This window comes from Acipenser ruthenus, chromosome 8 (genome assembly GCF_902713425.1).
Source record: "Acipenser ruthenus chromosome 8, fAciRut3.2 maternal haplotype, whole genome shotgun sequence".
In the NCBI taxonomy this organism is placed as follows: domain Eukaryota; kingdom Metazoa; phylum Chordata; class Actinopteri; order Acipenseriformes; family Acipenseridae; genus Acipenser; species Acipenser ruthenus.
The window spans coordinates 59,697,826-59,716,264 of NC_081196.1; the positions used below are offsets into that span (position 1 = coordinate 59,697,826).

General features: G+C 38.5%; 2 protein-coding genes across 2 annotated transcripts; both read left to right on the forward strand.

Moving 5' to 3' along the window:
• The first annotated feature begins 5,671 nt into the window (after positions 1–5,671).
• Positions 5,672–9,869, forward strand: LOC117407522 (protocadherin-8-like). Its single transcript, XM_034012647.3, has 3 exons — positions 5,672–8,269; positions 8,385–8,592; positions 8,867–9,869. The coding sequence occupies exons 1-3, from the start codon at positions 5,816–5,818 to the stop codon at positions 9,214–9,216; spliced, it is 3,012 nt and encodes a 1,003-aa protein (XP_033868538.3). The 5' UTR covers positions 5,672–5,815; the 3' UTR covers positions 9,217–9,869.
• Positions 9,870–12,730: 2,861 nt separating this feature from the next.
• On the forward strand, positions 12,731–18,386 carry LOC117406586 (leukocyte cell-derived chemotaxin 1-like). Its single transcript, XM_034010711.3, has 7 exons — positions 12,731–12,886; positions 13,214–13,354; positions 14,628–14,768; positions 15,096–15,209; positions 16,332–16,485; positions 16,873–17,051; positions 17,738–18,386. Exons 1-7 carry the CDS (start codon positions 12,815–12,817, stop codon positions 17,960–17,962), a joined length of 1,026 nt encoding a protein of 341 aa, XP_033866602.3. The 5' UTR covers positions 12,731–12,814; the 3' UTR covers positions 17,963–18,386.
• The last annotated feature ends 53 nt before the right edge of the window (positions 18,387–18,439 follow it).

Genomic DNA, 18,439 nt, shown 5'->3' on the forward strand with positions numbered 1-18,439 from the left:
TGTTAAATAATACAGTTCAGTCGTTCAGAGCTTCGGTATTTAACTTCATGAATAATAATGTTTTTTCTTTACCTGCTTTAATCTCGTCTAACTTGCTTTATTAAGAATATGGATAAATGTGTGTTGGTATAATGAAACAGGGGTAGCAAGGTAATTAAATGATGGAGGGGCCCTTTAGCGTTGTGCAAACGTTTAAACATTAGGATGATCCCAGCAGGGGCAGGGGGAGATTTGCTGCACAGACGATGCGCTCAATGTGGTTTACGGAAGCGGGGACACGCGAAGACCTTGCAGATGTACAAGTCACTACCTGAATCCCTGGCGAGGGCACTTTTGTTAGCATTGTTTATTCAGTGTGTAAACCTTTTGTATCACAACAAACCTGTGGTCCGATACAAAGCAACCCAGCCTCGCATTTGCTTTGCAGTTTGCTGCAAGATTTATGTATAAGCAAGATTTGTGTATAATGTACAGCCAAAAGTTTTGTATCACCCTATAAAATTGGCAAATGTTGCTTCATAAAGTGGAATGAAACCTGCTGAATAATGTTACATTAACATACTGAATTACATACCGCTTTGTAGTTTTCCATATCCTACGTAAAATAACTGACAAAGAAAAGTGACATTACAAAATCTAACATGAAATACTGTACTATTTTTGTTTTGTTTACATTATGTTAAATAAAATATTGAAATTATGTTAGCATTTTTAAAACCAGTCAGACCTGTAGGGGCTTATAATGGAAAGAACATTGCAATCTTAACTATATATATATATATATATATATATATATATATATATATATATATATATATATATATATATATATATATATATATATATATATAGTTAGTCTTAATTATATTTAGTCTTAAATTCATTAGCTGGCAGTCTTGTTATTTATATTTTGTTATTTAAGTTCATTTAGGCCTAAGCATATGCACTTCATTTTAAAACAAGCTTAACCCATTCATCACACGAGACCCTTTAGGTTAATTTAAGTATGATATTCTGTAAAGGCGATTAACGTACCGGAGTGCTTTTAAACATTTCAGTAAACTAGTAAATGCAATATCTGCATTATGACCTATGGTATTTGTAAAAACGTTGGTTTTATTCCATTCATATTCTATATTGCACTCGGCTCCATGCGTTTGGGTTGCTTTGGAATGAAATTGATGGTGATACTTTTCACACACGTATTGTAATTCTGAAATGCTTTACTTTTAAAATGCAGTGTTTGATCTCCTGACCCCGCTCGAAGTTTGACTTAAAGGAGGCCAGCAATGAGATCGCTGAGGCGAGCATTAGACAAAAGTTGAAGATATTCAAAAGGGGCGCGGAGGAGTGAAAGAATCAGGCGGTACAAAGCCTCTTAAATCATCATTTGAAAATCATTAGAAATCTGGCGGGGTGGGCAGCACAGATTGCAGGAAAATAACACAAAACCCCCGTCTCTTTGAATAATGCTGGAAATGAACTGAAAGAAAGGGGGGTGCGGTTTGGGACAGATTTCTTGGGTTAAACCAAGCTCGTAAACTTTTTTACCCTTCAACATTGTTTAAAAGTTTTATTCATGATTTGTTAACCGTTTTGTTTTGTAATTAGCTGTATCCTAGTCACCTCGCCCTGCTTAATTTCAGGGTGCCAGATGGCCGTAGCAAGGCTTATTTAGATCCCAAAAGCAGTAGCCTACTTTCTTGGCTGACAACGAGTACACTGCGGAGATTTTATTTTAGAAAAGCATCCATGTGCTTTTATTTAATAATCTATAGTCTATGTTTCCATGACTGTAACGACTAACAATATGATCGATATGTCTGGGGATTGATATTATATGGGAGTAGCCTATATTCTGAGCATACCTAAGCGTGTTCATTTCTATCAGCTGAGAACGCTAAATACATAACTTTAGAATAAAGGCCTAAAAATGTGCAACCTATTTAAAAGTTCATTAAGTACCACGCCTACATTTGGACATTGTCTGTAGGCATTTCTATAACGTTTGATTAAACGTGTGTTATTACTTAAAGTGTTAAAAAAAAAAAACGAACAAAAAAAGGACTGAGGGGACCTACATGGTTTCTACTCGCATTCTTACAAGTCGGGTATTTTTGACGTTCAGTTCCTATTGCTTTTGGGTTAATTGGTTGTAATGGGTCATTCCACAGTAGCCGATATAATTGGCATACTATAGGCCTACTATTCTATACTTCCCATTCCCCAAAGCTGTTTGAAGTTATGAATCATTAACGTTACACTCCAACAACCATAGATTTGGTGAATAAATATACAGTACTGTGAATTTAGGGGAACGTTTTAAGGTCACAACAGATGGCGCTGTTTTCATTTACAATTGACGATACGCAAATGTTACACGGTGGGCCATTTGTTGTTGAGTTGAGTCTGTCTTTGTTCAGGATTCTGACACCTCCTCCTGGTTAGGCTGCATCACACCTTGGCCTGGGAAGTCTACTTTAACACTTAAATGGTCTCGATTTTCTGGTTGGTTAGAGTATAGGGTCGGGGTTCTTCAGGCAGGGTAATAAAAGAGTTATTTAGCTTACAACACTCATCTAAAACCGCACAATTAGTTCATTAGTGTCATAAAACCTTTACCAAATACTCACTTCACACCTGCGGCGTAATTAGCAGATGTATAGACGTGCAATTCAATACAGTAAGAAACTGTATTATAAAGTAGCCTATAACATAAATAAGTTGCTATATTTTTTATATACATAAGTACATCTGTCCGTTAGTGTTAATAAGGTCGTCCGTGTTTCATTTTAATGTTTGTTTTCCATTCTGTTTTAGACTACTGATCAAAGTTAGTGTTGTGGTGAAACTCAATATTGTGTTACCTTTTTCTTTATTGAGTAGGTAATAGGTCAAGATGCACACTTAGGAAACTTTGATTACCTACATATATTGTCCCCGGAATGCACCACCCTATTAAGAACATTCTGAATTATTGTAATTGTTTTCGATTATTTCCCAACATGCTATGTAGTCCTACTGAAACATCCAAAAGTAAACACCGTCAAACAGATTTAGTGAATAACATGTGAAGCTGGCGTTTGAAGCGGTCCAATAGCCCTGCATATAATAACAAACAGCTTCTAAACCGGTCAATTACTTCACCTTTTAAACACCGACATTGCAACGCCCCTTTCTTAGGATCGCATTCCTATTAGAAACACATTACACAATGTAGAATGTCTACTGGACAGATAATCCTGCTATTTGTGAGGTATATCTCGTGCGTTAAGATCTTTTTAAAATGCTAGACAGACTTTGCAACTGAGCTGCCTATTGTAGTGTCTTAAAAACTTCAACATCCACCCATTCTATCACGTGATTTGTGTGTCAATCTTGCCGTCTGCACGCGAGTTCTACAATGCTAGAATTAGACCCAGCCAGGAAAATCCATCTTTTATCCGTGCTGAGTATTTGCATATTGTTTAAATACAAAAAAGACTGCCATTGTGGTCACATTTGTTCTCAGGATAGCCAGGCGGTAGTCAACTAAATTGCTGGTGAGGCGCTCTTTTGAGTGAGCTAATCCCTTTTTTGGTATGATAACGAGGTGCTTTAGGCTTTTGTTAGGGAGATAAGCGATGGCAAAGATGAAAAACACATCGATTCGAGAACCGGTGTGCATTTTAAATCCCGTTTCCATAATCCCGCATGCAGGCTTGAGAACCTGGGACAGCCCCAGCAACTTTAGCGCGCTTAACTCGCGTGCCATCACACCATTCTAGTAATTACTTATTAACACAACATACAGCTAATTAGGAGCACTTCCCTATTTTCGGCACGCTTCTCTTAATCAGTCTAATATCTTACCCCTGGGTAAAATGCTTGAGTAAATATTTGAACTGAGATGCGCGCTTTGGAGCCAGTGACCTTAAGCAAAAAAATCAGGAGCTGCTTAGAGCCTCTATTCTACAAAATCCACAGCTCAAGATGGTTGGAATCATTTTAGGAAATTAAGATCTTTATGTTTACTAACATCGTAAGACAGACAGACAGTCAGACAGACAGACAGACAGACAGACAGACAGACAGACAGACAGTTCCAATACTGGAACATGAATAAGTATTAAGTAAAATGCTCATCCTATAAATACATAAAAAGGACAATGCGTTTATAAATCCTCACAGTTCAGTTGGGTATGGTATGCATTTATATTGTATGATGTAATCTATGGGAGCAGGTGTGCAGTACTATATCTGTTATAAAACAAACACATTGTCCACTAATCTTATTGCTCTACTAGGGTTATCTTTAAAGATCAATGTAATTTATATATATATATATATATATATATATATATATATATATATATATATATATATATATATATATATATAGAACATATGTTGTTCTCTCTCAGTCGCAGGTATTTAAACACCTCTCCAGCATCTCTACAGTTTTGAGGGCAGATGGTTTCATTCCCCGCTGGTTTCTGTCAGGCCTGAGCTTCATAGTGTTGCTTTGTCCTTCTGTTAAGAGGCAAGTGTTGCTTCCCAGAGAGGTCCCGAGGAAACAAAAAGAGAAAGTCCTCTAAATACCCGTGACGGTGCCATCAAGAGGGATCAGTGTGTAAATGTATTTTAATACGAGCTTGCTGTTCTGTACAATTCAGCACCCATCATCGTTTAGTCAAAGAGTTATGGCAATGACTGGGACTGAATGAAAACACACAATGGATACATGTGGCGCTCGCTCATTCCATTCAACTTAGCCACAGTCCTGTGGAAAGTGTTCAAGTCCCTTTCCTTTAGACTGCCACACTGGAATAATACAGACATTGATGCCTCCAGAGATACCCTACCATGCCATTATATCTCTACTGCCATCGAGGGTTTCATAAGCCTTTGCTGTAATGTGACTATTGAAATCCGTCTAAATCTCCTCACGTTTCAGACAAATCTGATTTGAAACGGGCTTTCTTCACCTGCTAGCGGGCAAGGTTAAAGAAAAGCCGTCTTAGCTGCGACATGCATGTTAAAGCTCTCGAACAACACTATCATTTCAATAGCAAATTGGAGCTCTGGTCACACGAGATCACGCGAGTAAAACACATTCGTGCGCACTTATTTAAATAAAAATCCATTTTAAAAATTGATCTAAAATGTTTCATTAAGTGAAACTACATGTATAACCGCTGTTGGATTACAAGACACACAGGGTAATGGGGGTGGTGTAGTGAATCTTAAGTAGGCCCTATAGGAATACCCCATCTAAGATAATAAAACAATGCTTAAAACACTGCAGGTCCTGTTTATTATTTATCCTCTTATGATTATTAACTGGGTACAAGCACAAATAAAACGATACTCTAATATAACTACAGATTTAAGAGCTTCGGAACTGTTAGGCCTATACTTTTGTTCCCTTATCCAAGGTATTTTTTTTTACATATAATACATGTAAAAAAGAAGATAAAAAAGAAGGAATGCTTTGTTTTACATTTTGGTGCCAAGTTCTTTACACATTTAAGGAAGTTCCTAATAGGCTCAGGGTCTCCACAGAAGCCGCACAAGCTCTATTCGAGAGTTTCAAAGAGATTGATTGGTCAGACTCAGTCTCATTTGCATGCGGCTCCCTGGTATAAACCTCGCCGTGCAGCAGCACAGTTGTCTAAAAGGTTTTCAAGAAGTGTACACATTGTAGTTGCGACTTTCATCCCGGCTTTGGAGATCTGGTCACTCCAGAGATACACTCAACTTGACAAGAGCTGTGCTTTAACTGAACAGATAAGAATAGAACAAGTGATTTTAAATAATTTGTTAACCAACCAAAATGGGTTCAAAGAAGCTTCGAGACTTGTTCCCTGTCTCGCGTAAATGGGCGCTCGGGTGCTATTTTTTTAACCTGTTGTTTTTCTTACCAACTATTTCCGAAGCCAAGACCGTGAAATACCAGACCTATGAAGAAGAGAAGCCTGAAACAGTTATCGGACACCTAGCTGAAGACCTGCAGTTAAGTGCAACACAGGGCGGCCTGACCAGTTTTCGAATGATGAAACAATTCAATACATCTTTCATTAAACTGAGAGAAAGTGATGGAGAGCTGACGATTGGAGAGCGGATTGACAGAGAACGCATCTGCAGGCAGTCTCTCAAGTGTCTCATTGCTTTCGACGTTGTAAGCTTTTCCAAGGAGCAGTTCAAACTAATCCATGTTGAGGTGGAAGTAAAAGACATCAACGACAACTCTCCTGAGTTCCCCCATCTGGAAACCTCGCTTGACATTTCGGAGAGTGCAGCGATAGGTACCCGAATTCCATTAGAGGTTGCTGTCGATGAAGACGTAGGCTCAAACTATATTCAGAGCTACCAGATTTTGGTAAACAGTCATTTCACTATCGAGGTCCTGAGCAGAGCAGATGGAGTTAAATATGCCGAGCTGGTTCTATTGAAAGAACTTGACCGGGAAACCCAGTCATCACATGTGCTGGAACTTGTAGCCACAGACGGAGGGAGCCCATCACGATCAGGTACCACCAACATAAATATTAAAGTAAAGGACTTCAATGACAATAGCCCTGTCTTTGATCAGAGCTCATTCTCTGTGGAGCTCAATGAAGACGCTCCAGTTGGGTTTCTCTTACTAGACTTAAACGCAGTGGATGCAGACGAAGGGTTAAATGGTGAAGTTGTTTATGGATTCGGCAATCAAGTAACATCAGAAATCTGCCAGCTGTTTAAAGTGGACCGCAAGTCCGGTCGTTTAACACTCGAACACCCAGTCGACTTCGAGACTAAGAAAACGTATGAACTTGACGTGCAAGCTTACGACTTGGGCCCCAACCCCACCCCTGCAATCTGTAAAATCATTATCCACATCCAAGACGTGAACGACAATGCTCCTGAAATTAGTATTACTCCCATGACATCGATAAGTGCGGGCATAGCCTACATCACAGAAGCTGCGGCGAAGGACAGCTTTGTGGCTCTGATCAGCACCTCGGACAGGGATTCTGGAGTTAACGGCAAGGTGCACTGTACTCTGTATGGACACGATCATTTTAAATTGCAGCAAGCCTATGAAGACAGCTACATGATCGTAACCACCACATCGCTGGACAGAGAAAAGATATCTGAATACAACCTAACTGTAGTTGCTGAAGATTTGGGTTCAGCCCCATTTAGAACCATCAAGCAATACACGATCAGAGTGAGTGACGAAAATGACAACGCGCCTCTTTTTAGTAAAACCGTTTATGAGGTTTCTGTTGTAGAAAACAATTCTCCAGGTGCCTATATCACCACCGTCATAGCAAGGGACCCTGATCTGGGACACAATGGCAAAGTAATGTACAGACTCGTAGACGCTGAGATTATGGGGTCCCCCGTTTCTACCTTTGTATCTGTTGACCCAGCAACAGGTTCTATTTACGCACTAAGAAATCTGAACTATGAAGTCGTGAAACAACTTCAGTTTCGAATCCAGGCAAGTGATGGGGGCTCCCCGCAGCTCCACAGCACTGCCGTCATCAACGTGAAAATCGTAGATCAGAATGATAACGCTCCTTCCATCATACACCCAGTTTTAATAAATGGATCGGCCGAGGTACTGGTACCGAGAGATGCACCGTCAGGTTACCTAATAACTAAGATTAAAGCTAGTGATGCAGACCAAGGTGTCAACTCCGAGCTTACCTACAGAATCGGGACAGAAGAACAGCATGTGGCATTTTCTATCAACAAAGTAACTGGTGAAATCTATTTAAACCGCGAAATAAGCCATGAATATCGGGAAGTAATAAAAATTACCATCACTGTGAGTGACAACGGCAGACCATCGCTCTCCTCGACTGCAACTCTTCACTTCATTATTACAACAACAGCTCCCCATAGTGGTCATGTTGTGGTGGCACAGAGCCCCGAAGACAACAAGCTCTTTCACATGGACATGTCAGTAATCGTCATTATAGTTTTGGCTGGTAGTTGTACTCTGCTTTTACTTGCCATCATCTTAATTGCAACAACATGCAATAGACGCAAGAACGAAAAGGAAACAACCGGCTTCCAATGTGATGTGGACGTGCAGATGGGAAATGGGAGAAACAACTGCGACACGCTCATCTCCAGCCACAGTGGAAGTGCATTCGACAGTCGCCCTTATTGTAGCAAATCATCGTTCTCAAATTCACACACTACTGAGAGTGACATGTGCTCCAGTTGTGAAGATGGGAGAGACACCGCCTGCATGTATGAAGCAGAGAACAGGCTGCCTGTTTCCAATACTGAGGTAAGACACTGCAGAACGGTATGGACAGACTCATCTGATGAAGCGTTAATGCCGGGTTGACAATGTAAACACTTATTTAAGTAGTTCATGTTTTAATATGTGGTTTTCTTAACAGTGTTACTCTGCTCTTCCTGGGTTCGACGAGGAGGTTGTCCGGCCGATTGCGATCTGGAAAGGCAATTCTTTCAGCACCATCTCAGCTCGGGACCCCGAGTTCAGCGGCAAGGACAGCGGGAAGGGAGACAGCGACTTCAATGATAGCGACTCGGACGTGAGCGGAGACGGGCAAAAGAAGGCTGTTGTGCCAGGAAACGTGCACAACGGTAAGGGATTTTTCACAAACCACTAGACACTACCACAAAGTACCTTACATTAAAGTTAAACCAGATGCTAACTGAACCCACTATACAACACATCACCGCAGTACTGCAATGCACTGCTACAGTATACAGCTATGGCCAAAAGATTTGCATCACCGATAGAATGTACTATTGTTGTATAGTTCAGCGCGATGTGTGATGAGCAATGTCATCGACAACATCTGAGAGATGCATTCTCTTTGTTGTATCTTAACATTTTCATTTTTCTCTTGTGAAGGTCTGTGGGTGTGTACAAGCGAATGCAAGATCCTTGGGCACTCAGATAGGTGCTGGAGCCCCTCCGCAATGAGAGCCAGTGCGAACAACTCCTCACATACGTCACAAAGTCTTTCTTCATTGGCCAAGACAGCTTCGCTTCCCCGGGAGACTCTGCAAAGAGAAAATTACTACCAAGCACACTTACCCAAAACAGTGGGATTGCAAAGCGTATACGAGAAAGTCCTACATATAGACTATGACTACGTACTGGTGTCTCCACCACGACCCGTGAGAATCCAAGAAATCAACGAAACCGCTGTGTCTGTATACGCACCAACCATGACAACAAGCCACACTAATAATGTTTAATAATGTTTTTTTGTTTAAAAAAAAAAAAGTTTAATTAATTTATTAATTATTAAAACGTGGAAGTTGCGATATATGCTTAGAGAAAATGCTAAGCACTTTATTTAATTATTAGTTCTGTTTAATGCCAGCGTAAGTCTGTATTGATTGTATTCAGTCACCTGTATGACTTTTGTTAAAACATACTGTGTATATTATACAATATATTGTACATATAGAGAATATATTTTTGTAAGAAAAGATTGAAACCATCAGCTGTCATATCTTCGGTTTTACTATTATGAGAACGTCAAGATATTTCGGGTGCTGATGGGCGGCAGGCTGTTGTAATAGTTGAAAGACTATGGAATCTCACAGGGGCGAACAAACACTGGGACCAGTACAGACGCGCTCAGCCTGACGCATACCGGCCGTGACGCTGATCCCCGAAGCACAGCGCATAACTTCAGCCTTCTTGGACCTCGAAATTGCTTTATCAAGTTGATAACAATGTACTGCTGTGAAAAGAATCCATTCGGTTATGTCATTGTGTGTCTAAATAAATGTTTCAAAGCTGTTTATTTTATGAAAAACTATGATCTGTCTGTTTGTTTACTTTGTGCATTTCTATCCTCTTCGGGTATCTATAGAATGTTTCAGTTTATGTTATTGCTCTCATATCAGTTGTAAAGTTGTGGGTATATTTGACACATTTTAAAATTTGTACACTACCTACCGGTTAACTTTTTTTTTCTTCTTTTTTTTACACGTGTTTTTGGTGAACAGTTCACGTACCTGAAAATCATGACAATAAATATGTGTAAATCTTATCAGATTTGCTGCAGGAAAATGGGCACTTGGGGGGGGGGGTAAAAAAAACTTCACAAGATGTCGCTGTTGATCTGACGTTGAAAATAACTCCGCATTAAGCAGCACCAAAAAGCCTTCTGTTGTTGCCCAGGATAAAAAAAAAACAATACTTGCAATACAGTTTCAATTATATTATAGTATACAGTAGCCTATGTTATGATTATCACAAAGGTTTGTTTATCATACACCTAGTGTAAATTGACCACACGTGTTAATGCAAAACTAAACTAAGTCAGTAAATAACAAACTCCATAAATAGTAAGCAGCTCATCTAACATACATCAGATATCTCAGTGCTGGTCTTTTGTGTATGTTTCATTTAAGACAAAGTAAGACTGAAATGTGCCTTGCTATTGGAATGGTACCACATGCTTTCGTCACAAGCTCTCCTCTCAAAACAGCACATTTAGGCCACATGCACACTCTGTAAGATGCTCTTTCGTCCCGAAAAGAACAGTGGGGACCATGTTTTATTACTGTTTTTAAATATTGTATACCCGCACTGTTCACCAATTGAATAAACCCCATGTGCCTTGTAATGTACTCTACACTTTTGGTTCACCATCCAAGTAGGTTGGATCAGTTCAAATGGGCTACACAGTGTACCACTGCACCACCGCGGCAAATCTAATACATGACAGAAAGCGTCTAAAAGGAAGGCCCCCTCAGAAATCAGGGAGGTTCTTCTGATGAAGGCATTTATTTAACCACTTTTTGTTGTCATTTAGTAAACTGTGAAGTACAAAGATAAGACCAAAGATAAGTGAAGTGGCCGTGGCTAGAACTCATAAAATAAATGAGATCATTATTTTTGTGTTCTGAAGGCCTTCACATTTCTGAATAATTGCATCACAACCATTACCAATGGGGCATACAGAGTCAAGCAGTAAAGGCAAAGTAGTTTTTTAACTACCATGTAAAACCACATGTTTAAGAATTAATCATAAACTTAATGCAGCGTTTATTTTAGTTGTTTGAGAATAATGGGATTCACATATGATGTTTCATTCATATTGATGAACAAAAGTTGTATTATCTAATGCCTGGTCTATCATTCTAACACCACACAGGCAGCTGGGGTACAAGTCCTTGAGACAAACCCACTGTGACGAGGCATTCTCACCCCAAATTCAGAAGCTGGGTTGCCAGAATGACAAAAGCCTTGCTCTGTGTATAAGAATTTCTTAAGTAAAAGGTGAATCCCGCAGTGTCTGACCCAGGGAGGATCTCTAAACAGTGTCTGTGTACTCAGCTGGAGTGAATGAATCGAGCCACATCTTGAGTTGAGTCTGCACTTATGTGTCACAAATCATGCAGTATCCCATGGTCAAATGAGGCGAAAGTGTTTATGTATTTATTTAGGTATTTATTTTTTAATAAAACAAACCTAAATAAATACATAAACACTTTTTTTTAAATAATAATAAAAAAATAAACATAAATTTAATTATAGGGGAAATTAATTGAATAACACATAGGACAACATTCTGATTCAGTATTATTAGTATTATTATTATTATTATTATTATTATTATTATTATTATTATTATTATTAATAATAATAATAATAATAATAATAATAATAATAATAATAATAATAATAATAATAATAATAATAATAATGTATGCAATGCATCCAATTAAGTAGTTATTAGCACAATTATCCAAATATTGTCAGAAATCCAATGTGATAATTTACAAAAATAAACAAATAAAGAAATACACCTCCAGTTAAATAACACGAGGAAGCGGCATCTATTAAATAATGGATTCCCTGCAATGGTATAAGCCACAGGGTTTATAGATTTGTCAGATGTACTTAAGTTAAGACCCAAATAGTTGGTCTACAAATAAATATATTTTGGACCTCTGTGCTTATGACTGCATTGTCCTTTTCAAGCCAGTTGTTTTAAGAGGTTACGAGGTCATTTAAAGCGCGCGTGTTATGTGTATACATTTTCTCTTAATGATTAGCATACGCATGAAATTCGTGCTGCTAGAATCCATAGGCCTGTGTGTTTTTGATAAGTAGGACAGGCTTTCGTTTGCAAAGCTAGTTTTCGCTTTGAACATGGGCAAACAAAGACAGTTTCAGCTTTTAAATATGATCATTCTTCCTCGGGAAAATCATAGCTCAATTGAAGTATGCAAATAGTTCATTGTTATTAAGCTAATATAGCAATGAATCTTCAGAGCAAATCTCATAAACCTAAACGGAGTCCGTTGTTTACCTAGAGCTTTCATACTCACTCTATAAATATCCATTCGTTACAAAAAAGATTAATTAAAAAAAATAGCACGGTTTTCTGTGAATCTTGCCCACTCCCTTAAGCTCACATCGAGTTAGTTTTCTATGATTATGACTGTACAGTACAAACTATGCTGATATAGTTGTAACACAAATACAATACAGAAAGCAAACAACATTGTCAATTGGAAAGTAGTTTTCAGTTGCTAATATAACCTAAGCATAATTTATCCTATTGGGTGAGGCGTCTTTTTTTTTTTTTTTTTGCATAGACATAAGCACTGTTGTCTGCTAATCCTCTTCCAATAAAATACACCAAAAATAAGGTATTTGTCAGGAAATGACGTTGTGGGTAAAATAATGTAAAATGTTTTTCTTTGGTGGGCTGCTACCGTTGACCAGAACACAGGGGTAATATAACACTCGCGTTGGAATTCTGGTCACGTTGCAGCAGCCTGTAGAGTGGAAGGTGCAGCAATCCCACTCACAAGAGCAAAGACAAGCATGGCAGAGAGCTCGGAGAAAGTGCCCATCGCTTTGGCGGGGCCAGAAGATGTGGAACAATGTTTTCCACCAGTAAGTATGGTCAAGATTGTCTTTTATCACACAGACCAGGACATTTAATACCTGGGAGGCAAACTATTGTGTTAAAGATAGTTTTGGAATACCAAAAAATATTGTATTGTACGTAGCTCACCTGTAGGTAAGTCTTGTGTAACGAAAAAGGTAAAGGCGTTATTTTCGTGAGACGTTCACTTAATATCAGTACTGGTTGTTTGATATTTTATAAGCTGTTACATACATCTCAACGTGAACCTTAAATTAAATATACCGGTACACTGGCTTATAAGAATGTATACTGTATGACGATCCACATTGTTATTATTCCCTGTCTTGATTTAGGCATACACTGCAGTGACGGTAAAACCTTCCAGCAACGGTCGGATGCTGAAAATTGGAGCTGTTGTGCTTATTGCTGGGGCGGCTCTGCTTGTGTTCGGAGCGATCGGGGCGTTTTACTTCTGGAAAGTCACCGACAAGCATGTACGAATTTTCACTTTCTATTCGCTCTGGGTTGTTGATAACGAATGACAAACGTTTGCCATTGGATTTTCTTTTAACATTCCTTCATCCAGCGCGATTGAGCGTTTAATAGTTATGGGTGGGTGTTGATAATGAAGTTTGGTGTCAGTGAAAACGTACTTGGCTTGAGAGGGTCTGTTGGCTACCCTGGGACCGAGAGGTGGATTCAGCTCTTTTCAGCTTTCCCAGGCAATTATGACGTTCAGGACTTCTTAAATATAGGAATGCATTAAAAAAAAACACACACACACAAAAACAAAAACTCAAATTAAAATGTTCATCTAGACTATAAAAAATGTATTTGCAAATGATGTGAATACGAGTGAGCCTTTCATAGTTTTATCTTACAAAACTCGAGCCTACCTCCCTTTTATTTAAAACGTAATTCAGTGGATTGAAAGCTGCTGCACTATTTTAAGTCTCTCGTCCAGGTGAGTTTAAAACACAATGAGAATGTGTTTTAAACTCACTTTTTTGTGTGTTCTCAACTCTTTTTTTTTGCAGTTGTTAAATAAAGGCTCGATTTTATTTATTTAACTTAACTGGTATGTACTGGTGTTTTTTTTTTCAAATAGCCTAACTATTATTTCAATTAGCAGTCGTAACTTTTACTTTGAGCTCTGCATTTGGCATTTTGCGATAAAAGGTTAACCACAAAAATAAATAAAAAATAAAAAGTTTGACCTGTACAATAAGCTTTATTGCATTGTACAATGTGTTACCCCTGCCACTACCCGGTGACATTTTTCAGGTTTCTAAAACTTTTTTTCTAATGGCAGCTGTTGATAGTTTTATTTATTTATTTATTTATTTATTTATTTATTTTAAATAAATGACATATCAAAAAGAAATTGAAAGCAAATTGTATTTCACGTGCCCTCCAATACGGTTTTTTAGTAATATGCAACAATTGTGTCAATCATCATTATTTGTATCATGGTGTATTGGAATTGGAGTCTTTACATACACTGCTTGTCAGAAACACATCTTGGATATCACAACTTGTAGTCCAGTGACTACTTGATTGTTATGCCCAACATAGCGCTTCCAAAACATAAACACATGTTGATACCTGTACTGTGTTATTCTTAATCAAGAGTTCTCTTTGATCAAACACACTCCAGTGAATTTAAACCTTTTTGGGGGGAGTGTACCCAACTCCTTAGGTACTTTACAAAACAGAAAGCAGGCTGCTTTGTGTTTGAAAGGAATTAAAGTGCGCCATTCTCCACAGGTGTACAATGTGCATTACAGCATGAGCATCAATGGAAAAGTGGAGGAGGGGTCCTTGGAAATTGATGCCGGAAATAACTTGGAAACGTTCAAAACTGGAAGTGGGAGTGAAGAGGCCGTTGAAGTCCACGACTTCCATATTGTAAGTGGGCACCGCCAGTAATGGCAACCAAAATACACTCAGGAACTTCCGATAAACCGTTTCAAAATCAACCAATTCAATAAAAAAAATAAAAATAAAAAAAATAGATGTGTTTCTTCTGTCACTTGATGAATTCAAATAGCATACACATAGTTGTTATTTTATGATTGTCCACTGGAATTCGTAACACGTTATATGTTATTATTTTAAGGTTGTCAGCATATTGTTAATTACATTTTTGAGCTGATAGTTTAATTGTAGCAGGAAGTGTAAATGCACATCATATTCATCAAACTGATGCTTTAACGTGGTGTGTATTTATTCCAGGGAATCACAGGGATTCGTTTTGCTGGAGGAGAGAAATGCTACATTAAAGCACAAGCTAAAGCTCACATTCCAGATGTTGAGAGTCTTAATAAGGAGTCCGTGTCTTTCGGTCTGGTATGTACTTTATATATCAGGGGTCTCCAGCCCTGCTCCTGGAGAGCCCCTATCCAGCAGGTTTTATGGATGTCATTACATCATCAGTGGCTAAAGATCCGGAACTCCTGTTAATCTTGACTAATTAAGCCAATAATTGGTTCAATTAAGTAACTGAGAGATTGGTTGAAATGAAAACCATAAGTCACAGTAGCTCTCCAGGACCACGGTTAAATTAATGAAAGTCTTCAAAAATACAATGTCTTGCAGGATTGTTGATAATTCATTTACACCATTAAAACACCCAATTGATAGATTCCAATATAAAAGTTAGATGGGACAAACTCAAGCAGGCGTTGTAACCAGTGCATCACCAGACTAAGGTACTTTTTCCTGTAACACTAAAGCTAAGAATACTGTACAGCCTATGTATTATAACAGATGCATTCACAGCAATGTTACTGTATAGTTCCATCATTTTTCAACCAATTTGTGTGGAGTACATCTTTGTTTTAGTAATTCAGTTTTATATCACCATGTTGTGAATCCCTCGTGTACAGCCTGCTACCAGGGGAGTTGATGAGGTGCAGCTGCAGGCTTCTGAGTCACAAAGCCTGCTCTTGTGCCTGGGGCTGTTCATACAGGCCAACCACTTCCCACACCACCCAGATGAAGGAATCTACTCCTATTGGGATAACTGCTAAACATGTGCCAAATATGTGAAGCAGTGCCATGCCCAGCCACCAGCTATTTCCTTTACAGAGGCTGTTAATGGACAAGTTACTAAATAAATGAAGACCAATTCATGCACTTCAGTAATAGTCCTTAAACAAGAGGCACTTTAGGCTTCTTCATTTACGTATTTAAATGATTATTTCATTTACATTACTTTTTACCACTGTGTATTTTTTTATATAAATGGAGTATACACTAAGGTGCTGCCACATTATATTGGTCTTTTGCAGCATGTTTAAATGGAAAAATAAATCCAAGTTTAATTTTCAGTTCTTTGTTTGAAATTGAAACCATCTCAACAATTTAATTAAATATGAGCAATTCTGTTCAGACTCTTTTAAGCAATAGAAAGTCTGATGCATAGAAATATTTTGTTAATCAAATTAATATATATTTTTTTTTTGGTAGGAGGATGAGATTATGCCAGTTAAGTTTGATGAGGAGTCCCTCATTTGGGTGGCTGCAGACCAACCAGTGAAAGACAGCAGCTTTTTGAGCACCAAAATCATGGATCTCTGCAGCGATCTTCCCATTTTCTGGCTCAGGCCAACATATCCCAAAGGTATGGAATAAACACCATGTTTTTTTTGTGGATTTTCAGATCCTACTATTATTCAATGAGTGTGCTGAATCCTATTCCAAAGGAAATTGTGTTTCTGTTGGGTCAGCCTTTTCTTGTGTGCCATCAACTTCCAGAAAATAATTAAAGCATATGTCTAAGGCAGCTGTCTACTCACATGGAAAGGGTTAATACATAACAAGTCCTGGTACTGTATTTATTATAATTAACCTGGGACTTTAGGGGTTGTACTTAACATAGAAAGAGTAGACAATGTCAATGGCCCTTTTCTCATACAAAATCCAGTTCTGAAAATGTGATGGTATGAAGCATATTAGTAAGATCCCAATCATATGTTGGAAACTCTGAAGCACCACTCTTCTCTTCTAGATGGTCAGAGAAAGAAACGAGAAGTACCACGCGCAAGACGGCAGTCAGACGATTATGATGAGAAGGAATTTGAAACCGATGCAGAAGAGGGCAAAGCTGAGAGTGAAACTGAAGGTGACAATGTTACTTCAAAACCAGCCGAGGAAAAACCCGACTTCAATCCAGAAAACCCCTACCATGTAAGTGCAGCCTACTGAACATTTGACAAAGCTACAGGGTTTTAGCTGTCCACTGCTGACCTCCCTTACTAGGCATATATATTTGCAAGGTTTACTTCAAGCACATGGAATATTGGAGATGACTTTTGTATTTGAAGGTAAAACTAATTAAGAAATAAAGTAGTCAAGCATTTCAGCATCATCAGCATACCCAATTTCTTAATGTCAATAGTTGTTTATGTAATATAGTTTAGTATAAGCAAATATCTGAGAAATTACATCTGGCCTCTCACACAAATGCCAAAGGACTGAATAAATGATAGCATTTCGGTCACGCTTACCTCATTTACTCCGTTTATCCCCAAACCCATAACAAGCCTCTTTCAAAGCCTGTCAAATAAGGACAGCAACTGACACGTCAGACTGGAGCAGCTGCAAGTTCATCCACAGCTGCTGAGGTCACTTGGTAAACAGAGGCCTTCCCTTTCTTCATGGAAACAAAACCCTCTAGCCAATGCCATCATGACATGGAAACCCACCAGGTTCTCATCATAACTATAGCCGTGACCACAAGCTCACGTCAGTATAGTGTAACTGAGCCAAGTCACTCAATCTTAGCAATGTAATGTTCTGAGCCACAGCTCCTTCATCCTGATATTATAGACTGACAATGTTGCCGTCTGAATTACTCTCAATTTATTTCATAGCAAATGCTGGAAGGAGAGGGGGGTACCATGACCTTCGATCCTATGCTGGACCACCAAGGAATCTGTTGTGCCGAGTGCAGACGCAGCTACACACACTGCCAGAGGATATGTGAACCCTTGGGTGGCTACTGGCCCTGGCCTTATGATCATCGGGGATGCCGTGTTGCCTGCAGAGTAATTATGCCATGCAGCTGGTGGGTCGGACGCATATTAGGTGTTCTGTAAACTAGAGGTCGACAGTTTTAAAATAAAGAAATTCAGCTAACACAAACCTAAGCAGCCTTTAAAATACTCTGCCAGGCCTGAATTGTATTTTAAACGCATTTTTGGATGTAAATAAATGTAATAAGATTGTAACTATGTATGTGTTAAGCTCATTGCAGATTGCATCACTTTTGCAGACCGTAGCAAGCATGTCTTTTAGTAAATTTGTATTATTTAATGCCCATACGCTAGAATATTAACTCACCTCACATTACTTTATGTTGCGATACATTGCACTGGTCTGATACTGGTTGAAATGTCACACTTAATGTTGCTTTATTTTTTAACAAGCTTTAGTTTGCGGATAAGCTCTCACAGTTGCTACGCTATTCCCTCCTCTCATCCTTTGTAATGTACTTGTTAATAAAACAATACTTTGCTCCTGGTTCTCATTTATATTTTTTTAGTAGTAGGGAAATATAATCTTTCTCTTATGAG

Bases quoted from the DNA above. Each gene is read 5' to 3' on its own strand.
- LOC117407522 (XM_034012647.3), top strand. From the start codon at position 5,816: ATGGGTTCAAAGAAGCTTCGAGACTTGTTCCCTGTCTCGCGTAAATGG. The intron at 8,270-8,384 runs GTAAGACACTGC...TTTTCTTAACAG, and splicing joins TGCCTGTTTCCAATACTGAG to TGTTACTCTGCTCTTCCTGG. The intron at 8,593-8,866 runs GTAAGGGATTTT...TCTCTTGTGAAG, and splicing joins GCCAGGAAACGTGCACAACG to GTCTGTGGGTGTGTACAAGC.
- LOC117406586 (XM_034010711.3), top strand. From the start codon at position 12,815: ATGGCAGAGAGCTCGGAGAAAGTGCCCATCGCTTTGGCGGGGCCAGAA. The intron at 12,887-13,213 runs GTAAGTATGGTC...GTCTTGATTTAG, and splicing joins TGGAACAATGTTTTCCACCA to GCATACACTGCAGTGACGGT. The intron at 17,052-17,737 runs GTAAGTGCAGCC...TTTATTTCATAG, and splicing joins ATCCAGAAAACCCCTACCAT to CAAATGCTGGAAGGAGAGGG.